Source organism: Siphateles boraxobius, unplaced genomic scaffold (genome assembly GCF_051911475.1).
Source record: "Siphateles boraxobius isolate OS27281-9 unplaced genomic scaffold, OSU_SipBor_1 19, whole genome shotgun sequence".
Lineage (NCBI taxonomy): Eukaryota > Metazoa > Chordata > Actinopteri > Cypriniformes > Leuciscidae > Siphateles > Siphateles boraxobius.
Genome location: NW_027508799.1, coordinates 21267185 through 21290466, shown reverse-complemented (window position 1 = coordinate 21290466; position 23282 = coordinate 21267185). Strand labels below are relative to the sequence as shown.

General features: G+C 37.4%; 2 protein-coding genes across 5 annotated transcripts; both read right to left on the bottom strand.

Annotated features, from left to right (window-relative positions):
• Positions 1–455: 455 nt before the first annotated feature.
• Positions 456–8905, bottom strand: cep83 (centrosomal protein 83). 4 transcript variants are annotated; one of them, XM_077234229.1, is made up of 17 exons: positions 8802–8905; positions 8560–8640; positions 7963–8171; positions 7719–7869; positions 6848–6940; positions 6492–6623; positions 6160–6411; positions 4863–4994; positions 4636–4750; positions 4417–4561; positions 4179–4328; positions 3456–3531; positions 3191–3348; positions 1742–1871; positions 1520–1623; positions 905–1073; positions 456–756 (listed from the first exon to the last, which is right to left on the bottom strand). In XM_077234229.1, exons 2-17 carry the CDS (start codon positions 8566–8568, stop codon positions 601–603), a joined length of 2181 nt encoding a protein of 726 aa, XP_077090344.1. In that variant the 5' UTR covers positions 8569–8640; positions 8802–8905; the 3' UTR covers positions 456–600. The 4 variants fall into 4 exon arrangements, with proteins under 4 accessions (XP_077090344.1, XP_077090346.1, XP_077090343.1 ...); XM_077234231.1 differs by having other exon boundaries at positions 8409–8899; XM_077234228.1 differs by having other exon boundaries at positions 8560–8899.
• A 3387-nt stretch (positions 8906–12292) lies between these two features.
• On the bottom strand, positions 12293–22805 carry lrrc17 (leucine rich repeat containing 17). Its single transcript, XM_077234249.1, has 4 exons — positions 22591–22805; positions 18936–19781; positions 15785–15940; positions 12293–12938 (listed from the first exon to the last, which is right to left on the bottom strand). The coding sequence occupies exons 2-4, from the start codon at positions 19675–19677 to the stop codon at positions 12508–12510; spliced, it is 1329 nt and encodes a 442-aa protein (XP_077090364.1). The 5' UTR covers positions 19678–19781; positions 22591–22805; the 3' UTR covers positions 12293–12507.
• Between the last annotated feature and the right edge of the window lie 477 nt (positions 22806–23282).

The window sequence follows — 23282 nt, the reverse complement described above, 5'->3', positions numbered from 1 at the left end:
ATCATCAAAATTATAACAAATAAAGGCTTGAAATATCTCACTTTGCATGTAATGAGTCTATATAATATATTAGTTTCACTTGTTAAGTTGAATTCTTGAAATAAATCAACTTTTTGATGATATTCTAATTATATGACCAGCACCTGTATATATATATATATATATATACACACATATATTATTTAAACAAAAACTTTTATGTTAAAATAATTTATCTTTGTGTTGTGGCCCACCGTTTAAATTAAATTTAAGCATTTCTGGCAGACGTTCCAGTTTTTTGATTAGGCTTAATTTAGTTGTAGTTTACTCATTGTTATTCAGTGAAAGCAGGTAATCAACAATCAAAAAAAGACACAATGTAGTTCTTTATTAAAAACACGTTTCATGGGTGAGTGTTTTGAGTGTGAGAGAGCCCCCTCAGTAAAAAAATAAAAATAAAAACACCAGACAAATAATTACAAAATAGTGCAACAGGTTTTTATTATTACATCTCTGACCTTTCTGTTGCAAAGTACGAGTCGTTTAAAAGAAAACGTCTCGCAAATGTCACAGTATGTCCGGTTTTTGGCACAGGATGAATGAAAACACAGGTAGTAGTGGTTAAGAAAGGTCTGGAAGGACGTCCCGTGGGCTTGAGAGTCTCTCTCTGTCTCTGTCCAGAGGAGCAGCCAGCTCTTCCAGCTGCTGTTGCTGATTGTTTTCCAACTCTTCCAAGCGTCTCCGCAGCATACACAACTCCCTCTGGTGCTGCTCCTCCTGAGACAGGAAATGCAGGAACAGATGAGTGGGAAGAAGAGGGCATAAGAGAGAGAGGAGGATTGGGAAAGCGGTAGATTTATATCCTGGGTTTTGTTATGGCTGACAAGAGAATATTCTACTATGTGGATGGGATGTTTGCAGATACCTGTATGTTTGAGAAGATGGTCTCTGCTGGGATGAGGAGGGATTGGGCCAAAGGGGTGGAGGAGGTCATCTGGTTGCCCAGCAACAGACGGCGAAACTCGTTGTGTCTCCTCTGTAGCTCTTTTAGACGCTTGCTGAGCTGAGCATGTTCTTCAGAGTATGAGGATTTCCTGAGCTCACAAACACAAAAATAAATTAGAAATATTATACAAAAAGACACACATAAATAACAACAAATACCCAAACCAAAGGGGCCGGTTCACGAAGAATGTGTTTTTGCTGTTAAAAACACAAGTAGTATATATATATATATATACACACACACACACACACACACACACACACACACACACACACACACACACACACACACACACACACACACACACACACACACACACACACACACACACACACAAACACACAAACACACATATATACACATATATACACATATATACACATATATACACACACACACAAACATATATATATATATATATATATATATATATATATATATATTGATGTCACGTTGACTTTAAAACAACTAAACTATCATCTCTAGATTGTTCTCTATGGCATAAGTTGTGTTATAAACAGAACAATAAAGTACTTTTTTGCAGTGCTTGCTTCAATTTCAAGCTCTTCTATCTTGGCTTCTAGGAGCTGAATCTTGTCTTGGAGTTTGTTTTCTTTTACTTCAGTCATGGTTTTCCTCTGGATAAGAAAACAGACCGACAATGACCCTTTAATAGTAATCATTATGACAATTAAAAAAAAAAAATCTAAAGTCAAAAGTTTAAGAAAAATGTAATTTGAAGCCTTTATGCACTACCTTTTTCTGAGCAAATGCTGCCCTCTGCAGGCGCTCTTTAGCCTGGCTGTATTTCTCCCGTAGTTCCGCTTCTCTGTCCTGCAGTTTGTGTTTCTCCTCCAACCATTCCACCCTTCTCTCCTCTACCAACCTGTGACAATAAAACGTTGACAATTCATTTAACTCACTGTCCACTACACTGTTGTAGGATTGAAAATAATCCAAGAAATTTGAAATGAACATTTGCTTTGAAAGACATTTGTTTTACTGTTCTCCACCCCCTCTTTCGCCAATGACCATTTGGAGTTGAGGGCCTGATAGTGATCAAGGCCTGTAGGCCAAGATGTGTGCACTTTGGGGGTCTATGACTTATCACACCTTTAGTACAATGGCGGGAGTTGGAATTATCTGATTGGTCAGTTTGAATTTCTCACATTTGGTTTTTAGTCACATGGTCAGGGAAAGGATAAAAGAAGATTGGAACTGTTGCTCTGTCTCTTTTAATGCTCTGCCCTTTTATGCTCTGGGTCTCTTTGTTGAGGCACTCTCTCTCCCTTTCTTTACCTCCTCTTTTTTCTCTCTCTCTCTCTCTGGTAACATTTTACATAAATGCTGAGTACAATTAATGATATAAGTATTATCATCTCATACATCTATTTTGTAACTATTTTTAGTGTAACCATATTTTGTCATTAAACCTTTTCAATTACAAATAATGTGCTAATTAGTTTTGATTTGGTATTGACTTTGAATTGCTACCTATTGCAATACAATATTGTCACTCTATATAGCAACTCTCTCCCACATATTAAGCTATTGTAACTGCGCTTATTTCCGTCGTTGGTATAAGTGGCAGTGGTTGGAATAGACAAGATATGTACAGTTTTCTACCATCTTGCTGACAACGTTTCTTTAGTCATTCGGCAGTCTTGCAAACTGAACCCCTGCAGGAATTCCACCCTTACACTGTTACAATTTTTTTAAAGTGTGTCCTAGCGTGAATTTATTTGATTTGATTGTTTTACACCATGTCAGCATCTATTGCTATTTTCATCGAAAAAAACTAAGTAAAATCATATTTCAAAATAGACAAATAAGACAAAGGATAGACAAACATCATAAATAATTTACAGGATTAAATCTATATAATTTTAGGTACATGGCTCTGATATATTCACATTTGTTGATATGGTTTCATTTTTTAAACGATTTCAGGACAAAAAAAGATCTTATGTACATCCATATTTGTCATTGAGGGGGAAAATGTCTATCAAGCACTTTTATATAAGCTAAATCTAGCTTTGGAACCCACATTTCATCTTAGCAATCAACTCTATTTTAAGCCTCTAATCTGAAAAAATGCTAAACAACACATTTTGATGCTCGCTCAGCAAGCTGTCAGCATTCTCTGAAATATTACTGGTTCCCCTTTTACAGCGTTGCTAGTATCCAGGTTAGCGTAAGGCGTACCTCTCGGTTTCCTGTTGGGTCCGTTCCATTTGTGTGCGAGCGCTCCGTAGGTCCTCTCTCACTCGCTCCAGACTTTCTCTCAGTCTGCTGTTGGTGTCCAGCAGCTCACTCTCCGAGTGAGAAAGAGTTCCTATCTGTAGGTTCAGCTCAGCGTTTTGCTGATGAACACAATTCACTAAATTTATTTGAGTTATGTGAAACGTCATGACTTCCACCTAAATACTATGTGCATCCATAGTAATTTCACTCATTTTACAGCACTTACCCGTCTCAGGTCTGCATTTTCAGCTCTTGAGGTCTCCAGCTCTTCCAGCTGTTGACCTTGCTGCTGAACTTTGGCTCTGTATCACATGTAATCGGATAGGAAATCAAACAGGGGTTGAAAATCATATTATTTTACCATTTACAGCTACTGAGCATTTAAGTCATTACTTTAAGTAACTCAAAGTCAACATAAATGGCATTTGCAACCCATTTTACCCTCTGAGACATTTATTTATTTAAAGACAGATATTTAAAGTAACACCATTAAATAGTTCTTATTGTGAATGATTCATGCATGGATAGGTTTCATTTAAAAAATATATACTTTTTGATCAAAATGTCACAACGTGATCTTCAGGTGAAACGACAGACTTCTCTCTAGTGACCAATGCAGGACTTCTCCAGGACTCCTCATTTTGTCTGCTTAAACCCCGACCCTACAAGCTCATGTTCATCTGCTTCCATTTTTGAGTCACAAAACTTAAAATCCCACAACAACCGATTTAAAGAACCAAGTCCCTGGCCTAAATTTTTTTTTTACGATAATCTGTATGATTTTATACATCACAATATGTAAGAAAAGATCTGTTGCTACTTCCATTCCATTGTGACTTTAACAACAAAAGCGGGACTTAATTTTCCCCAATAAGACCAGGAAGTAAATAGGGTTCATTCTGATTTCATGTGGACTTTAATAAAAATGATTGACCCTCAAGAAACTTGCCTCAGGTTTTGCAGTTCCTTACGCACAGACTCCTCCCCCAGCTGGGCGGCACGGAGACGGTCCTCCCACTCCTCTTTCTGGGAATTTCCTGTTGCCTCCTGAAGAGCTCTCTGCTGTTCGAGCTCAGATAAACGATTCTCCAGCTCCAGCCTGGTGTCAATGAAATAAATGCATTTAGATGCAGAAAATCCCATGAGGCTTTAAAATTAGAACCTTGTCTGATAATATTAGTGCTTACTTCTCTTCCTGAAGAGTGGCCATCTTGTGTATCTCCTCCTCTCTCGCTGCCTGAACCCTGCGCACCATCTCTCGCTCTTTTTCAGATATCAAGTCTTTATTTCTCTCCAACGCTGACTTCATGACCTCAATATCTGACTGGAGACCTGAGGGAGAAAAACACTGTTATTAATGTAAAACAGGTTAAAAGAATGTAAAAGAGAGGGAAGCATATGTTTACCCTCTACTTGGCACTGCAGTGCGTCTCTGTCTCTTTCTATTTCTCCTTTGGCTCTGACGCACTCTAGTTTTACATTACTCAACTCCAGCTTGTGTGTGTGCTTCATTTCTTCAACCTGGACAATAAAACATAAACAATTGCCAGGATATATTGCTACAGATATCAAGCATGGGGACATGAGATCATAGAATCTGACTGGTCAAGTCACCCAGGCTGTGTTCGTGTACCTGACTGCTGAGTGAGTTGATCTCCCGCTCGGCTTTGTGCAGTTTGCCTGTGAGGAGTGTGTTTTGTTCCTGAGATAGACGAAGTTCACTTTCTGTCCGGTCCAACTGCATACGTATAGACTGCTTCTCCGCCTGCACATTAACAGATGGGTTTTGATAAAATATCTTAATTGTTTTAATTTATATAACACATGTTGTGTAACATTTGAATAATAACATGCTGAAATGCGGAACATAATATATTTAAAATAAAATATTCATAATATTCATAAGTTTGAATTAGATTTAATTGAAGACGTTTTATGTGATCTCAGACTTTTTGACACCACAGTACATAAATTATTTTATACTTAAAATATTTATGAATATAAAATAGCTACATTTTCAGCATCATTACTCCAGTCTACTCCAGAAATCATTATAATATGCTGATTATTATTAATGTTGGAAACAGTTGTGCGGTAAAACATTATTTTTTTTTTATAACCCGTGATACTTTTTCAGGGTTCTTTGATGAATAAAAAGTTAAAAAAGAACAATCTTTATTTAATATAGAAATCTTTTGTAACAATCTACCGTTCAAAGGTTTGGGGTCAGTATTTTTTTCTTTCTTTTTTTGAAAGAAATGAATTACTCTTTCAGGAGTACAGAAAAGATGTGTTAAATTGATAAAAAGTAATAGTAAAGATTTATATTGTTGTATTTTGAATAAATGCTGTTCTTTTTTTTTACTTTTTATTCATCAATGAATCCTGAAAAATGTGTCACAGGTTATTAAAAAATATTAAGCAGGACAACTCTTTCCAACATTGATAATAACAGAGTATAAAATCAGCAAGGATCATGTGACACTGAAGACTGGAGTAATGATGCTGAAAATACAGCTATTATAAATTATATTTTAAAGTATTTTAAATTGTAATATTTCACAATATTGCCGTTTTTAATCTGTGTTTCTGATTAAATAAATGCAGGCTCAATAAGCATAAAATATTTATTTCAAAAACATTAAAAATAGTAATGTTTCCAAACTTTTGACTAATACTGTATATATATAATTAAATTTTTTTATGACAGCTTTGAGAAAGGGAAGAAATGGGATAGGGATACTGAGTGAATGGTTCTTCATGTATCATGAGCATGTGTATTACCCCCAGTGCCACCGCTCTGACAAATTTGTTATAGGTTTTAATATTCAAAAAAATATATCTGACTTTATACACTAAACTAAACTGTTTTTACTAAACAGTGAAGCATAAACTTATTTTAACATTACTCTTTATTTTAATGCACTCACCTCCAGGGCTTTTACTGCAGCCTGGGATTCGGCCAGCTGCCGGATCTGAATCCGCTGCACGTTTTCAGCCTGAGCACCTGAGTTATTTCTCTCTGCTCTGAGTTCAGTGACCTCTGCTTCCAGGCCTCTGAGCCGCTGGTGCAGTTGAGCTTTCTCCCTCAGCAGGGCTTCAACACGCTTCCCGTTCCGTGCCGGATCTCCGCTCTGCAGCTGAGCCGCCAGATCCTCCTTATCATGCTCGAGTCGAGCCACCTGCAGAATCACATATATAACACTCCTTCATAAAGAGACACAGCTGGGTCAAAACACAGTTTCAAATAGAGAAAACATACATCAGCTTCATGTCGTATCCGTCTTTCCTCCAGGACTCGAGCGTGCTCCTCTTTCTGGTGGTCAAACTCTGACTTGAGGAAAGTGAGGTCATAACGCAGCTTATTATACTCTGACCTGTAATTCTCTGCTTCCTGTCACAGAGAGAAATAAAGAAGAGCATTTCAAGACTAAACCTACATTATTAAATAATAACTAAAAATCTTTTATAACATGCAGTAAAGACAAAGCTATCAGTTTGTTTTCCATCTGTGATTGACAGGATTCTGGCTGTCGCATGTACTCATGTGGTTGTCATGGGAAGAGGAGTTAATAGTTGCGAAGTGGGAGTCAGATGGTGCAGAGGGACGTCTGTTACCTCCTGGAGTTTGTTGAAGCGTTCTCTGATGGGAGCCTCCAACTCCTGCTGCACCTGAGCTCTCAAGAGCTCCAGCCGCTGAGGGGTCAGCACCTTAAACACATAAACAAACACATGATCAACACAACACAAAAAAGTGCTACTTCGTTTCTGCAGCACAAAATATGTTTATATAGTGTTGTTATTCTTAATTACAACTATTAAAAATGAAATGGAAAAAGGTTAAGTTGAAGTGCTAAAAATGAAATAAAAAAATAAGCTAAATAGAAATATAAAAAAGCTTCAAAAAACTAATACAACTGAAAAAAACATTACAAAATTACTAAAACTTAAAATTTGAAAAATGACAAAATTGAAACTGTAAATATAAAAATAAAAGCACATTTAAAATGCTATTACAGTATTTTAACACTAAAATGCTTTATATTTAATGTTTAATAATTCTCTATAGTCCTGATTTCATTCATTTTCAGCATAAATGAAAACAGAAGATAAATATAAGATTTTTAATTCAATATTATTCTAAAATGTGGAATAGTCAGTCATAATAAAGAATTAGAAGGTGTATCCAAATGTTTTACTTGTATTGCAATAATTATTAATTGATGTGCAATAATAATCTAAATAATTAGAATTTTCATGAAACTTTGAATATTGTCATATATATTTATATCTGAATGTATGAGCGACTAGTATTGGTATTATTATTACGTTTTAATTAGTAGCAACTAACTTAGTATCTCAAAAACGAGTTTTGCATAATATTTTTGAGTGACTTATAATGAAATTACTTACAATAAATACTGAAAGTTGCTCTCTGTGTGTTGCCCATCTATGTAAAATGAAGTCTAAAGCAGACAGTAGTGTGTACCTGCAGTCTGAGCTCCTCCAGCTCTCTTGTTTTATCCAGCAGTTCTCCTCTGAGCTCGGCCAGCAGCAGCTGCTGTTTCTCCTGAGCGACCTGCCGATCACTGAGCAGCCGCTTCAGTTCACTCTGCGCCCGGGTGTATTCATCCTGCAGTCTGCACACGCAAACACATTTGCAGAATTGAACCCAACAATGCATCCCAGAACTGTAGAAATGATCAACCTTGAAGTTTCACACAGTCACTCACCTGGTGTGCTCCACTTTCAAGGTCTGATAGTTGGTCTTGTGGTTCTCACAGCGCATTCGCTCATCAATGAGCATTTTCTGGATCTCCATATCAGAGCTGGTGAGTCCCGTAGAGCCGGCCAGGAGGACTGCTGTTTTCCCGACTCCTCCTGCAGGCTGCAGCAGGTTTGGGAACAGGGCAGATGACTGCCCTAATGCTGGAGGGTTCATCTGGTCCATAGCAGGCAGAGACAGAAAAGGGAGTGAGGGAACAAAAGAAAAAGATTTTTATACTTCCCTTCCCTTCAAGAGACTCTAAAAAAAGAATCTCAATCAACACTAATGACTTCAGTCTGCCAAAGTCAAGAGATGCAACCACATCTCATCAGGACTGACTATTTTAAATCACTTGTAAGAGTCTACGAACAAAGCATCTAATCACTACATGTGCAACACTAGAGTCCTTACTGGCTCTTCTGCTCTCAAGTGATTAGATGTGAAGCTCAAGATGGTCTCCAGTGATTCACTCTTGTGTTGTTGTAGAAACACAACTACTCCAGCATAAAAGTATAACGGCTTCCCATGTTGTCAAAGCAACCGAACCACTAGGGAAACTAACCTCGTGCATTTAAACCAGCGCAAGATGAAGCATTTCCTGTTGTCCTTGACTGTAAGTCCGTCAATATAGTTTTAGCTGTTGCTATATTGAAATGTCATGAGAAGAACAGTGCGTGATCAACAGTGCATACAGCACTTGTTTCATAAATAAACACCTCTGCTGGGTGTAACCACTGATCTATATAATGACATTATATAGATCAGTGGGTGTAACCTACTGCATGCGCTCAAAACTTTACTAACCATAACAAGTGCATTAAGGGATTAAAGTAAATAATTATAGCAGCTGCTGTAAAGTTACCCGATCCAACACTGACAGCAGCGACGCACAGTTACGTGATGATAATGGCGGCCAGAGTCGCCTTTCAAAATAAAAGACTTCTTTTGACACTTTCCGTTTTTTAATGGCCAAAAGTCCGGACCGACTTTTTTTTACAGTCTATGGTCCGGACTAGGAAAATCTACATCAAATAATAATTTAAAAAAATATATTGATAAAGCATATTGCAAAGTTGTGCTTGGAGTTAATTGTTTTATTTGTGATCATTTTGGCCAGGCTGTCATACAAATAAATTGAATGAAGTAAAAATAATGGAAAACCAACGACATAATTATTACCAACTGATTATGTTGTCTACGTATGCTTTTTCCTGTGACCATGTATATGTATATATATATATATATATATATATATATATATATATATATATATATATATATATATATATATATATATATATATATACTATAAAGCACACACACACACACACACACACACACAGACACACGTGTGTGTGTGTGTGTGTGTGTGTGTGTGTGTGTGTGTGTGTGTGTGTGTGTGTGTGTGTGTGTGTGTGCTTAAAAGTAACATGTATTTTATACTAATATTTTAATGGATGAATTAATTAATTAATTAATTAATTAATTAATTAATTATATTTTCAAGATATGGTCAACAATTTCAGTGAATGACTTAATTTTCGGGTTGTTCCACGCTCAACCGTATGTTTTAGATACAGTATTGGCATAGTACATGAGAAGTCTTTTTTTTTTAAACATGAATGTGTAAATGACAGAAGTTTCAGTTCGGGGTGAACGTCGCGATGCATTTTGCAATAACGCTTTTCTGCCAGAAGAGGGTGGAAATTACTTGTTGCTCTAGATATCAGACGCTTTCATCCATAAACACAGACGACCTAGAGGTAGTTCGTAGGTAAGTCTTGAATAGGACACAATTTCCACTGTAAAAGTACAATTGAATCTATGTAGCCTACCTACATCTGTGTAAAACCTTCGTTGTCATTTCCTATTTGATTTCTCATGTTATTGTCCCTTCAGCTATGCTTTAACACACCGTTTATAAAAAGATGTGTTGATATTGGCCCGAGTGTTTTAATTTTGGCATTGCAGTCCCTGAACCACTTATTGTTGGGCACGAACCAGCCCTCGTGCTGTTATGAAAGTTATTTATAGTTTTTGTTAGTACTTTATCTTTAAAAGGACAAAAGACTAAACCAGTCCTGAAATAACCAGTTTTCCCACAGTTTATTTTGTGTGAGTGAATAAAGAGACGGTGTTTTCTTTTTTAATCCAAACATTTTATTCAGCATCAGAGTCTTCTGTATGGAAAGTTGCAGCAGTTGACCGCAAGTAGAGACCAAAATTCTACACTTTGCTTTTGTAGGTTATTTAGGTGCATAATCTGGGTATTTGAAGTGCATTTTTCAGTGTGAACATACTACTCACACTAGTCATACTATAATATAAAATGGCATAAAATAGTGCATAAGTATGTGAATTGGGGCACAAAGTGTCTTGGCATTATGCTCATGCTTACATCATTTCTATAGTAATGCATGTAGATACATGAGATATTGTCTACACACTGTCTGAACAAATGGAACAGATTTCATCACTTGACAAAATTACAGCACAGTCAGTCCTAAATTGCAGATCTGAAAATCAAAACACATTGTGTGTAGTGTGAACAAAGGCTAAGTATGACAAGGTTAGCAAAAATTGATTTGCACCCTAAATGTGAATATCAATCTTTGACTATACTATGATTTTCTTAAATCATTTAGCCTATTTTATTAGCCAGTTTCCCGACATTGTGTGAATCAGCTCTCCATTTCCCAGTAAGCATCTGTGGAAAATGTAACATCACTGACTGCTCTGCATTATAGGTCACAGTATGATGGTAGGTTCACTCCTCCCATTGAGAGCTTAACCAGTGCCTCAGATATCACTCACTCAGGGCATTTATCACTCAAACTCCTCTGCTCTTCATGTTTGAGGCAACTAAACAGTTGATCAGAATCACACCACTCAGATTCGATGCTGAAAACATCTGTGCTGCTGACAACAGTTATTTATTAAAAAGATGAGGTCTTCATCCATTTATTTACTTTGATTCCCTGCCAGCCATGTTTCCCCTCAAATGCATAAAGTCCCCATATGGCCCTCCACCTGAACTGCAGACATTTTTTCCCAGATTTTTTACTCATTGCATTCTCTCAAAGCAGTGACAGAAACTGCAGATTGCATCTGTTTCTTTTCAGACAGGATGAAGATAAACCCCCCCAAGGCTCTGGCATTATGCCTGCCCTTCCCCCTCAGAAAAAATGCCTTTCCAATGTTTCAGTCTCTTATGGACAATTTTCTCCAGACATATACATTACAGGACTGACTTCATGTGCTTATACACGTCCCCATTTTATAGACAGTATAGTTTCTCTTTGTGCTACATCTTGTTGGAGAATTAGATACTTCATAACAAATGAGCATGTGGGCTCCAACTTGTGTGGGACACCAATGTGGGTGCCTTGCAGGGGAAAATAAACCATATATATTCTTACATGGGCCCAAAACATACTCCACGCAAGTATGTGAACAATTTCATGCGTTGTTGCATGATAAAGTGTGTCCGAAATTAAATTCACATCACGACTTTATGCACTGCATTCTCATGCATTGTTCACAACTTGTAATAATTACTCAATGATCTCATTGTTTCTGCCGTAAATTAATACATTATTAGCAAACTGTGTGATTTGTATATGTACATTTCTGAAATACATTACTTGGACACAGTCACCTCTGATAACAGATCACTCGAAATTGTAATGTACATCTGTAAAGCTGCTTTGAAACTATATGTATTGTAGAAAGCGCTATACAAATAAATGTGAATTGAATTGAACTTTTGTCATTTCAGAGCAACAGATTGAAGAGAATCTTAATGAGCCAGTTAGTTGAATTTAATGAAACTGTTGCATGCTTAAGCCGTGGTGCGTGGTAACTCTTTTGAGCACACAAAATTTCTACGGACACTGCGACGGTCGTGATATGATATCCCACTCTGCGGTGTCTTTTTGCCATAACAAATAGTTTAACATAATAAATAGTATTACTTTCAAAATGTAAAAATATACAATCTTCTTAACTTTACTGCAAAAATATGCGTTCTTTTAATTCAGCCAAGAGATCACGCCGTGGTCACATGTCTTCATGTGAGGCGAGTTCATCACACTTGAACTTTGGAAAGCAGTTAAATGTGAAACTTTGCATTTGGCAGTGTTACCGCCCCTTTAGAACCAAAAACATATTCAACTCAAATACATGAACGATCAGTAAATGATGATGGAATATTTATGTTTAGATGAACTATCCCTTTACGCATTTGTGACGGTGTGCATAGGCTACTTAGTTGATGAAGAAACATCAGACCCATCGATGAATAAAAAAAATCTGTAATTTTATTGATGATTATTCAATTTACAAAATTACTCATAAAAAATAGCAGACACAATACTGTACGTAAACGTCAACCGCATGAATTCTGTTTTGAATGAGTGAATCTGCAACTCTGTCAGTCTAATTTTTGCTGGAAAAACAATTTGTTCATGACAAAATAAAAAAGTTCCCAACAACATCACAGTTTTCCGCCTTAAGTAAGACGGATTATCTCATATTTCTTAGGCCCTCTGTAAGGTCTAGGACCCAATTCTAAAACCAGCTCCTCTTCGTCTATTTTAGCAGTGAGCTCCTGAGCTGTGCTGTCCTCCGGGTCAGTGCCAGGTGACTGGCCCAGCTGCTTGTCTTTAGGACAGTCTGCGTTGTAGGTCTTCACGTAGTTTTCCACCGGCCAACCACGAAACTCTTCTGGATCACTGCACACCAGACCTGTGTGGGATACACTGTGGTGGTGCTTCAGCCAGTAGATCAAGTAATGAATGTTGTAATCACAAATCCAGGGATTGTCCCCTAGAGACAGTTTCTTCAGGAAGTACAGGTCCTCCAAAACACCATATTGAAAAAATTTCAGGCTGTTGTTGGACAGGTCTAATTCTCCCAAGTGTAGGAGACCCATAAAGGCAGCTACAGAAAACAGAACAAAACTGTAAATAGATAGACTGTCTCTTCAGATTTGTTTCAAAACGTTTTAAATACATACACACAAAAATTACAACTAAAATAAAATAAAATAAGTACAAATTATACTGTATTGACTGCAACTGTGAGATGCTTTTGAATATCATAGAATTTAAACTCCTCCCTCAGTTTTACAAAATACATTATGAAATGTCTGGTTGTGTGTTATTATAGGCCAAATAAAATAGATTTATATGATTTTATATATTTATGATTTATACATGGTTTATATGATTTTATAAGTGTAATATTCTTCACTGAATAATTTAGTTAAACACAACCTATTAACCTATACCCTTTTCCAAAGTCTTTTTATGGTTTTCATGCTTTCATGCAATGTTTAAAAACACATTATTTTTCACCTTTTTTTTTTTTTTACATTGTTGTTGCAACCCTTATCCCAGTGAGTTACTCTCTGTTTCCATCTCTATGAAGCCCCTCCTCCCCGAAAGCGCAATGTGGTCTGATTGGTTGGATGGACCAGTGTGTTGTGATTGGTCAACTGCTTCGAATGTGTTTCGGAAATGTCACACCCCTTACCATAACCCCGTGTTTCAGCACACTACTAACTAACGCAACTCATCCAGGTCTTTTGCATATGCCTTGGGCGGTAGCCTAATTATTTAAATGAGGGATATTTTGACGTGTACATTCCCGGAAGAAAACTCTGAAGACTACAATCAAGGTGGTTCAGGGAGTGCAGAAACAGTGCTTACTGATTCCTCCCTTTGGAGTGGCTGTGACATTCCTGCTTTTAAACATTCTGGTACAATCTCTCAATGGATTTCCATAGGTGCATTACTTTTTTTCTTCTTTTTTTTTTACTGATTACACATTATTTTCTGCGTTTTAATTTAACCCAGATCATTTCTTTTAATTAGAGGATAAGCCTGAATGAATTACACATCTTTTACATTGAAGTGAGGGAAACTGTCCGTTGTTCAAGCTGTGCTCTCGCTGTGATCACTGATGAACTAAACAGAAGGAAGACTGCAGTTCTGTTGTGTGACTGAATCAGTGTTATCATCTCTCTAGGGAACCATTAGATGACACACCCTGCTGGTCTGTTCATTAGAAACAACTGACTGTGATTAAGTGCATTTTTTGAAGCAGTTTAGAAAGGCTTAAGTGTCTTATAATTATAGAAACATCAGCAAGTACTTAGCTTTTGCTTGTATTTCTCTCTATGGTGAGAGAAAAAGACTAATAAGCATTTTTGGTGTAGACTTGACTTAAAAATGGAGGCAGGAGAATACAGTGGTCAGGTAATTAAATACATGCCATGTTTTATTGCTTACAACGGACTTTTGAAATGGGTTTGCTTTAAACATAACACAGTTGACTGTACAGTATCTGACAGACTCTGATGATAAGATTTTCAGAAAGTTTAGGAACCCACCACTCAGATTTGTTCTCAACCAACCAAGCTGTCTTGCTAACACTTTAGGGTGGTATAATGCCCTTTTTTTGAAATAAGTCTCCGATGTCCTCTGAGTGTGTATGTGAAGTTTTAGCTCAAAATACCCCACAGATATTTTTTAATAGCATGTTAAAATTATCACTTTTTGAGAGTGAGCAAAAACGCACTGTTATGTGTGTGTCCCTTTAAATGCAAATGAGCTGATGTTCCCGGCAAAGAGGGCGGAGTTTCAAGAGCTCATGTGTTAACAGCTCCGATTACCTCACACACACTGAAAATTTCAAAAACGTTTAGCATTCTATGTTCAAACCGGATTCGTACAAAGACGGAGAGACTCAAGAGGAAGTGATAAACATGTAGATAGCAACAGGACATTTCTGAATGGTTAGTTGATGAATTTATGTAGTTGATGTGGAGTTAATTATATCAGTCATTGATTAGCATATTCTGTCATGATAATTTTTTATCATGTTTATGGGTTTATGTAAATAGAATAAAATGGATTTATATAAATGCAAACGTGAGGAAGCTCATGTAGCATAGTCCCTACCAGCCGTTTGTTGTATTCCTTAAAAAGTTATTTATGTAAAAGAAAATATCTCCCTTTAGTTTGAACTTTGAGTGTCGTAACTTTGCAGATGTTGTTTATGCTCAAAAAGCAACATTACACACTAACTAAAGTTAAAAAATTGAAATCATGATCAACCACCCCTTTACGATCATTAGCAAATGTTTATTCAAATTATATACAGTATCATCTCCACACAGATCCCACTTGACTAAATATTTTTGTATTGCATGGAAGAAAGAACACAGGATTCCCAAAGCTGCTAAATGTGTCTGCTCAGCAAGAAATAGCCTACATCTTTTTACAAGCAATTCTATTCAGCGAACCCCCTGCTCTGTTTTCTCTAATTGGTAAAGGCTTGAAAATTAACATGCTGATGTTTATTGCTTTCTCCACAATAACAGCTCTTGATAGCTGTGCTGCATGGTTGAGGCACGCTTTGATTTTTCTCATGACTACTTTTCAAAAAAACTCATTTTCCTAGGGCCTTTTACCCACCCATTCCTTTTGATGAGTGATTGTGGGACATAGAATGCCTCCTTTTTTTGAGGAAAGTTAATGATTTCCAGTTGACCAACCTTGGATTCCACAACTGGTGTTATCTTTTCAATCAGTGCTTGACAACATGTTTTAAAGCTTTAATTTCAGACGTATTCTTAATTGAGACTCCTTCCTTGTATTGCATTGTTGTACACCAAACACCTGCTTCCTGTACTTTGTACATAATCTTTGTTCTTTTCTCCCTCAACCATCAAATAAGTATACGTCTTGATGACTGAATTTTGTCGTGTACCGATGGCTCACCTTTGTCGATGCTTTCAAGACTGTTTCCACTCAGGTTCAAGAGCTTTAGGTCTTTAATGCTTACAAACCCCTTTGGTCTCAGCTGCTTGATGTTGTTTCTGGATAAATCCAATTTCACAATATCCAGCGGGATGTCAGCCGGCACAGTTTTAAGGTCTGTGGAAGAGAGTTTAATTACTATGATCATGTAGGCCTATTGTAATGGTACCTTCATAATTATCACAAGTTTGATTGACAGTGCATTCAGCTACAAATATTGCTTCATTTTGATTTCCAAGGGAATATTGTGTAGTACAAAATTGTCCAAGTGCTTGCCAAATGATTTCCAAAAGGCTAACCATACATGGAAACATCTGCCATGACAATTGTTGGAAGTTCTGTACAGTTGCTTCCTCGTTGGTGGTCTTTTAAAGTAATTTTCTCAGACTCTTTACTGATAATGGCATTCAAACTAACTAGTATCTGTATATGGATCTTAAATTGTATGTGACAGTAATCGTTGTGAAGGAGCTCTCTATTTATTTTGGAAGAATCTGAACACTCGAAAGCTCAATGCAACACTTTAAAGGGCTCCAGTAAACCGTGCCTAGCCATATTTATTTATATCATCACGGAGAGAGCTATTAAAATCATACACATGGCACGCGTTTGGTGGTAACATTCGAAACTCTGCAAGATATCACTGTCTCTGTGATATTCGGAAATGTTATCGTGGGACTCGTCAGCTTGACATGTGTGAAAGCTATGCAGCATGCAGAACAGATACAGCTGCACTTCCCGCTTGAACCCGCCAGAGCACCTGTTTTAAACCCCAGAGTGCCTTCAATGAGAGATCTTGCTCAGATTTTACATTCTGCAGTCTACATTTTTTGTTCTGTCACCTATATAAACAGATTTATCCACAGTTGCCACTAGAGTAGATTTTATACTACTTTACAGTTTCTCTGGGATCTTGAGGCTTCTGAATTGTACCCAAAGAAATTAACATGCCGTGATTCTTGTGACTAATTCAAGGAAAAGCTTTCCCAGAAGCTGAGCTCACTAATACTTGGATTTTAGTCTCCTGCTCTTGCCACAAGATTTCTGCACAGGCTTTCTGCGTAAGCCTTTTTAAAGCTGACAAGGAAATATAGCCATTTATCCCTTAGGTCCCGGAACAGATGACGTAATGCTAAAAAAAAGTGTGACTTTTGATTGAGGATGCCTCCCTCAGCTCCAGACTGTTGACTCACTATTTCTGACAAGTGGAGAAGCCCAAATCCCACTGTCTTTGAAACCCATCTGACTTCATTTAGTTCACATTGACTGTAATGTATCACACACGTTTTGCTTGCCTCATCAAACCCTGATGACTCCGTCTTTGGCCTGGCTGTGTCTCTTGTCTTGTTATGAATGTCAGATCACGTTTAGCTAGTTTTTCAAAATAATGAACCTTGCTTTGGAGAACTCAAGATTCATGTTCAGTAGATTGAATCTAAGGGTCCCAGATAATATAAGCGAAAAATATATGTGGAAAGTGCCATTTTTAAGTTGCCAAGTAGAGATCGTCAGATTTATCGTTATTAATCAGTAACAGTTTCAGCTTTTGTGACCGAAATGTGCAATGAGTGGCATTGAAGTGTTCAATATATCAGTTCAATAAAATATCTGCTGATTGGTGATATATTTGACTTTCTGGAAAAATAACAGAATTCTGCTTTGATTTAATTACATATGAAGAAAAAAATGTTGCAATGACAAAGGACTCTTTTATAGTTAAACACTAAATTATATATGTCTTCCCATTTTCTTTGTGATATCTTAAAGCAATCTCTTCATCAGAAAAATCCCCTCTTGTCCTAAATTCTTCCCCAAAACACTATAAGCCACGCATATGACACAGACAGCATTGTTCTCAGATTCCCATGGAGATTTGCCTGTATAGCCATAGCAATGTGGTATTCCCTAAGACTTTTTTTAGGGGACAGAGTCACAGGGAGATCTTATGTGAGCATTGCTTTGCCTTTTGAAATATAATACTGAGATTCAAGCTACAGAAAAGTTATGTTGTCTTGATAACCGTCTGAATATGACATTAATCTGTCCTTAGCGCAGGGTCTCCAGATGTTGACGCTGGAAAGATACTAATTCCCTTTCCGCTAGTTCTCTGCATCTTATATTTCATGTTTCCAGACGTTTGTTCCACTCTGCTTTGAATTTGAGTAACTTACCACATGCTGAGTCAGCTGAAATGATGAATCTTTCAGAAATGTTTCTTCAGAAATCAATCAATCTATCTATCTATCAGTCCATGAACTTAAAGGAAGTTGACATTTTTTTATTGTATTTTTTTCCCAAATGCACACCAACATCTCATACTATGTATGCATGTATCGTTTCTTAAACAGTACAGATAAAAAGCTGCTTTAGCACAATTAAAAGGGAGTTTCTAGGGATTTGAGGAAAGCATTACTCATTGTGTGAGTGTTTATTGTGGACTAAATTACACTTTGCCCTTACGGGTACTGCAGAGTAATCACTACATGACACAGTGTACATCATGACACAGAAAAAACTTTTCAATTCTCCGAAAAGAAACTGCTCAATTTCAAATTAACCCTGTTCATCTTTCTGTCAGATTTAATTGTTTAATTGCATTTCATTTGGCAGCCTTCTTCACAAATCTTTCCAAATTCCTGTTTCAAGGAAATGGAAATTATTTTTAAAAAAAATTACAGATAATTCAATAAACTGAGTTGTAGGCTACATTAGTGAGGTCGAAAAGTTAATTTGTTTTAATGGTTTTAGTGGGAATGCTAATCACTGAATAGAGTACCTATTAAAAGCTCTTTCGGCCACTAAAATCTCTTAATTGTTCGTGATACCACCTTTGAGGTAACACAACTAGCCAAATGTCACTCACTCTTTTTAAGTAACCCTTCTGTTTGTAGACACTTTCAACATCACAACATAAACTTAAAATACTGTGTGAACCTTTGCACTGGCCATTATGGTCACAATCATTTGCCAATTGCGAATGATTGGATTTTCCCAAACGAGGCAATGTGTTCTGTTACTTCACAACCCCAACTTTATTTTTTATCCCACTTCTCCCCAAATGTCCCTCTACAAAAGGAACCTTGCATTGTTAAGCAATAAATAGATTTCTCACCTCTGTTCCTGCAATCTAGACGGGGCACAGGGTGGACATAGGTGTGGCAGAGAGAGGTTGCGTCAGACTTTTTTTGTGAAGCCGGTAAGATCTGATTCTCCGGATGCGGGATCAGTACATTCTCCTGCTGAGGGGAGCACAGCAGCTCTGCATCCAGCTTCTTCAGTTGCCTCCCATCAAATTCCCTAGGCTCTGCACATCGTGCATAATTGCCGATGTTACGGTTACTGGGCACTTGTATGAACCTAACCAGGGTGTCCAGCTGGCAGTCACACCTCCAGGGATTATCATGGAGTCGCAAATACTTGAGTTGCGGCATGGGGATCAACGTGCTTTCACTCACCACCTGCAGACGGTTGTGCTGCAGCAGTAAAGTGGTGAGACTGTTCAGGCCGTTGAACGCTCCCTCCTCTACGCGGGAGATTTCATTCTGTTGGAGATCCAGGCTCCTCAGGTTCCGGAAGTGACTGAAGGTGTTGTCTCGCAGCACCTGAATTTTGTTCCGTGCCAGCTGCAGGTGGTGAATGTCCTCCGGCCAGCCCAATAGTACCGCCGTCAGTTGGCGCTCTTGGCAGTCAAAGAACTTCTCCCCATTGACTGAACTTTCCTTGCAGTCTGCAGCAAACCGCTTGACTGTACTTGAACGTTTTCGACTTCGCACTCGTAGTCCCTTCCCACCCTTTCGTGCATCAGCTGCCCAGATTACCAGGCACAGCAGCAGCAGACCGCAGAGCAGCCGCATGGCAAAAAGCAGCAGCTGGGTAAACCAGTCAAGTGAATTCTCAGCGTAACCTCTATGAACCAAGCGCTTCCTTTTGTCAGAGTGAGAGGGCACAGCTGCAGTCCCTGAGAAAAGGCGAAGGAAATGTAAATTGCACAGCCAAGAGCTTTATTCTTAAAAGTGGAAGAGGGCATATATGTATAAGTGAAAATAACCTTTATCTAACTGTAAATTCATGACAAATTAAACCTGGACAATGCTTTCTTTTTAAAGGAATGTTGCAGGTTCAGTACAAGTTACACTCAGTTGACAACAAATAATTTTATCTTCGTGCTAGCATCTGAAGGGTTCAAATGCCACGAGGTGAAGCTCATATTTTTGCTAAATCACTTAATGCTTCCATAAAAATGCTGTTCTAGGAAGATGAACTTTTAGATTTGTCAGGTAAAGATTTAGCTTACAGCCCTTTTGTAGACTGTTTTTTGTTGGTTATCATTGTTGAACTGTATGAACGTAGGCAGACAATGTGTTCTTAGCATTAGTATTTATTGCCTAGCCCTGTTTCTTTCATTGACTATGTTATTTAAACTGTTTTTTAACTTCAAGACTTTGGAAATGATATGCGCCAGTTCTATTACATCATCTCTAAAACTCTCTTTATTGCTCACAAATCATCACCCGTGGGAACTTTACCCAATGAATTCATTATCTTTAGAAAATGTTAAATTATTGATTTTGATTGTTTGACAGATGTTCCAAGTAGATTTTTATGGCATGGCTGTGAAGTAGTTCCAGGTTTGTGGATTCCTCTACATTTCAATATCACTTTGCCACATTCTTTCTGAATTAGTAACAGTGGCGGCTTGGGTCACAAAAAAGTAGATGTAGACACAGGATCAGTATAGGAATGAAAACCCCTGAAAAATATCTTGAAATAAACACAATATAGACAAGTACATGCAACTGTGATATAGTTTAGTATAAAGTAAGCATTCAATTATTGAAATGAATGCACACCTGACATCCACTTTGTGTCATGGCTGCATTTCCACCTTGGTTTATGCATTAATGACCAACAATTTAATAGCCAAAAATCTGTTATGAAAAAAAAAACTGTTGTGTAACGCGGTGATGAACGATTCATGGCACTAGCGCTCATTGGTCCTTCTCACTAACATATATCAGTGAAAATCAGATATTCACTGATGGATTTTGAGGCTTCAGGGCTTTCCCTGCCTTTCAAGACACTGTAAAACTACTAACAGGTCTTGGCAAGTCTAGAACTTCGGACAGGCTACATACACTCTTCCAGTCTACAGTTTGCTTTGCAGCTATTTTCACAGATGTAACATGCAATTAAATAGTAGAAATTGTATTTGTTCCATGTTCTTTCTTTCCACTGATAAAATGATATGACTGACATCATGGGAACACACTATGTGATAATTAATGTATTTTTTATGTATTTTTTCACATTTTCACAAATGTGTTGCACTTGTTATGTCAATGGACAATATTCTTATTACAAAGTATAAGTGCTTATTATGACAGATTGCAATGCATTGCTATGCAGTTTCATCTGCACCTTTGTGACTGATAGACATCCAGTCGTACAGTAACCAAAGCAAAATGGAAAATAGCTTATAGAGGATGCATTAATTAAAGATTTTCTGGCATTTGCAGAATTACAGATTTAAAAAAGTTTCAACTCTTGAGATTTTGATATAAAAAACACACTAATTTTGTAATGTTGAGATCTAGAAAAAAATGTAAGTCAAGATCACAAGAAAACATGACAAATTTATAATATATGGCCTTTTAATTTATTTTAATTGATCCGAGACCAGTCTCAATGTGATTTGGCTCCATTTATACATCATTTTTGATGTTGTCAAGTGTGATCCGATCACTGAAACGCATGTTAATCTCAGGTATAAAGGGAGCCTGTGCGGATTTCTGTCTGGAACATAGGAAGCAGTTAGCACTTCAGGTGAACGAACCAGCATAACACAGCCCTTGTGTGAGACCCTGGCTGCCATGATGGCCTTGGTTTACTACAATAATAGAAAGAAAGGTGAACCAATGGTTTAGAAAGCTTCAATGGGAAATGAAGAAGAACAGAGGCACTGTTCGCTGTCCAACATGAGGGGGGAGTGTGTATTTTCTTTACACATTCACATTTTTTTCCTTAAGGTTAACCCAAATTCCAGGTTTACCCAGTGTGTTCAAAAGAATGCTCCTGATTATTTCAGGTCCAAAGTTAAGGACACTCTAGTCTTTTAGGTCAGAGACCTTGAGAAGAATTTACCCCCTCCTACACCGGGTAGATCCCAGTTAGCAGGACAATGTGTTTGAGGGAGAACAAGCTTACATGGCCATCAGTGCTTAATTAAAACCATTTGAACTTCCTGCACTGGGAGGAAAATACTTTTTTTCCTTCTATCAGAGTGTTTTCCTGAATTAATTTTAACTCAGGCTTTAAAAAATAAGTGACACAATGATTACATCTCTATTCAAATGAAAAACCTACTCAGCACACATATTTAAGTAGAGGAACCCATGGACTCACATAGACCAACATAAAAAAAGTTGTCTGTACTTAAAAAAAAAAAATAGAAGACCACAAACATGCATTTTAGAATAATCACCCAGTCTTTGCTACTTTTTTGAACCAGCATGTGTAATTAGAAAGTGCATCTTGCTCTGAGAGACAATTGCTAAACAAACTTTTCACATAAACTGGCTCCAGCCAATGCCCTGATCCCAGCCAAAATTAAAATACCAGGAAGCATGCAAACTCTCAATTACAAAAGTGCAGTCCAGTGTACGACTTACTGTACATCCATCTGCACTGGCATTGCGGGAAAGATTTTCTCGTACGTAAACTACACACATGCAAACACATACATTAATAATTTAAGTTTTTTTAGATACCTGTGCACAGGGAAATGCATCCGAAAACTCATCCAATCTGGATATGTCCTGTTAGCTGATCTTTTCGTCCTGTCATGAGCTTTGTGTGGTGCTGGATGCCTGAACTGAAATTCGGTCTGACTATGTGTGTGTGTGTGCATGAGCATATGTGTGTGTGTGAGGCTCAGTGCAGCCCCCAAGCTTGTGCCTGGTTTTAAATTACACGCTGTGTCTCTGTGCAGGCGAGCAGACCCACATGTCCCATTTACAACTGTACCGCCTCCAGGCTTCCAGCACTTTTTATCAATCTGATGTTAAAAGAGACAATGAGGCAACCCCATTCAAACGAAGTGGACAGTATGTTTCTGTATACTTTTTAAAAGCGATAGTTCATCCAAAAATTATGTCATGACATGTGCCCAAACTTGAGAGAAGTCATGGTGTCCAATTTGTAAATAAATTGAATCAGTTCATCTAGGTCACAAAACTGAAACAAAATCTGATTCTCAAGTTCACTAGAGTTCGAACTCGCAAGCAATACATTATTCAAAAATGATTTTTTGATGTTACAGGGAAGAACAAAAGTTGTACAGGTTTGGAACAACATACGAGTGCTTAAATGATTACAGGATTTCAGTTTTTGTGTGAAATAATGCTTGTGAGGAAAATATGTTGGCACATCTGATCCGTCTATTATCTAGAGCAACTTTTCA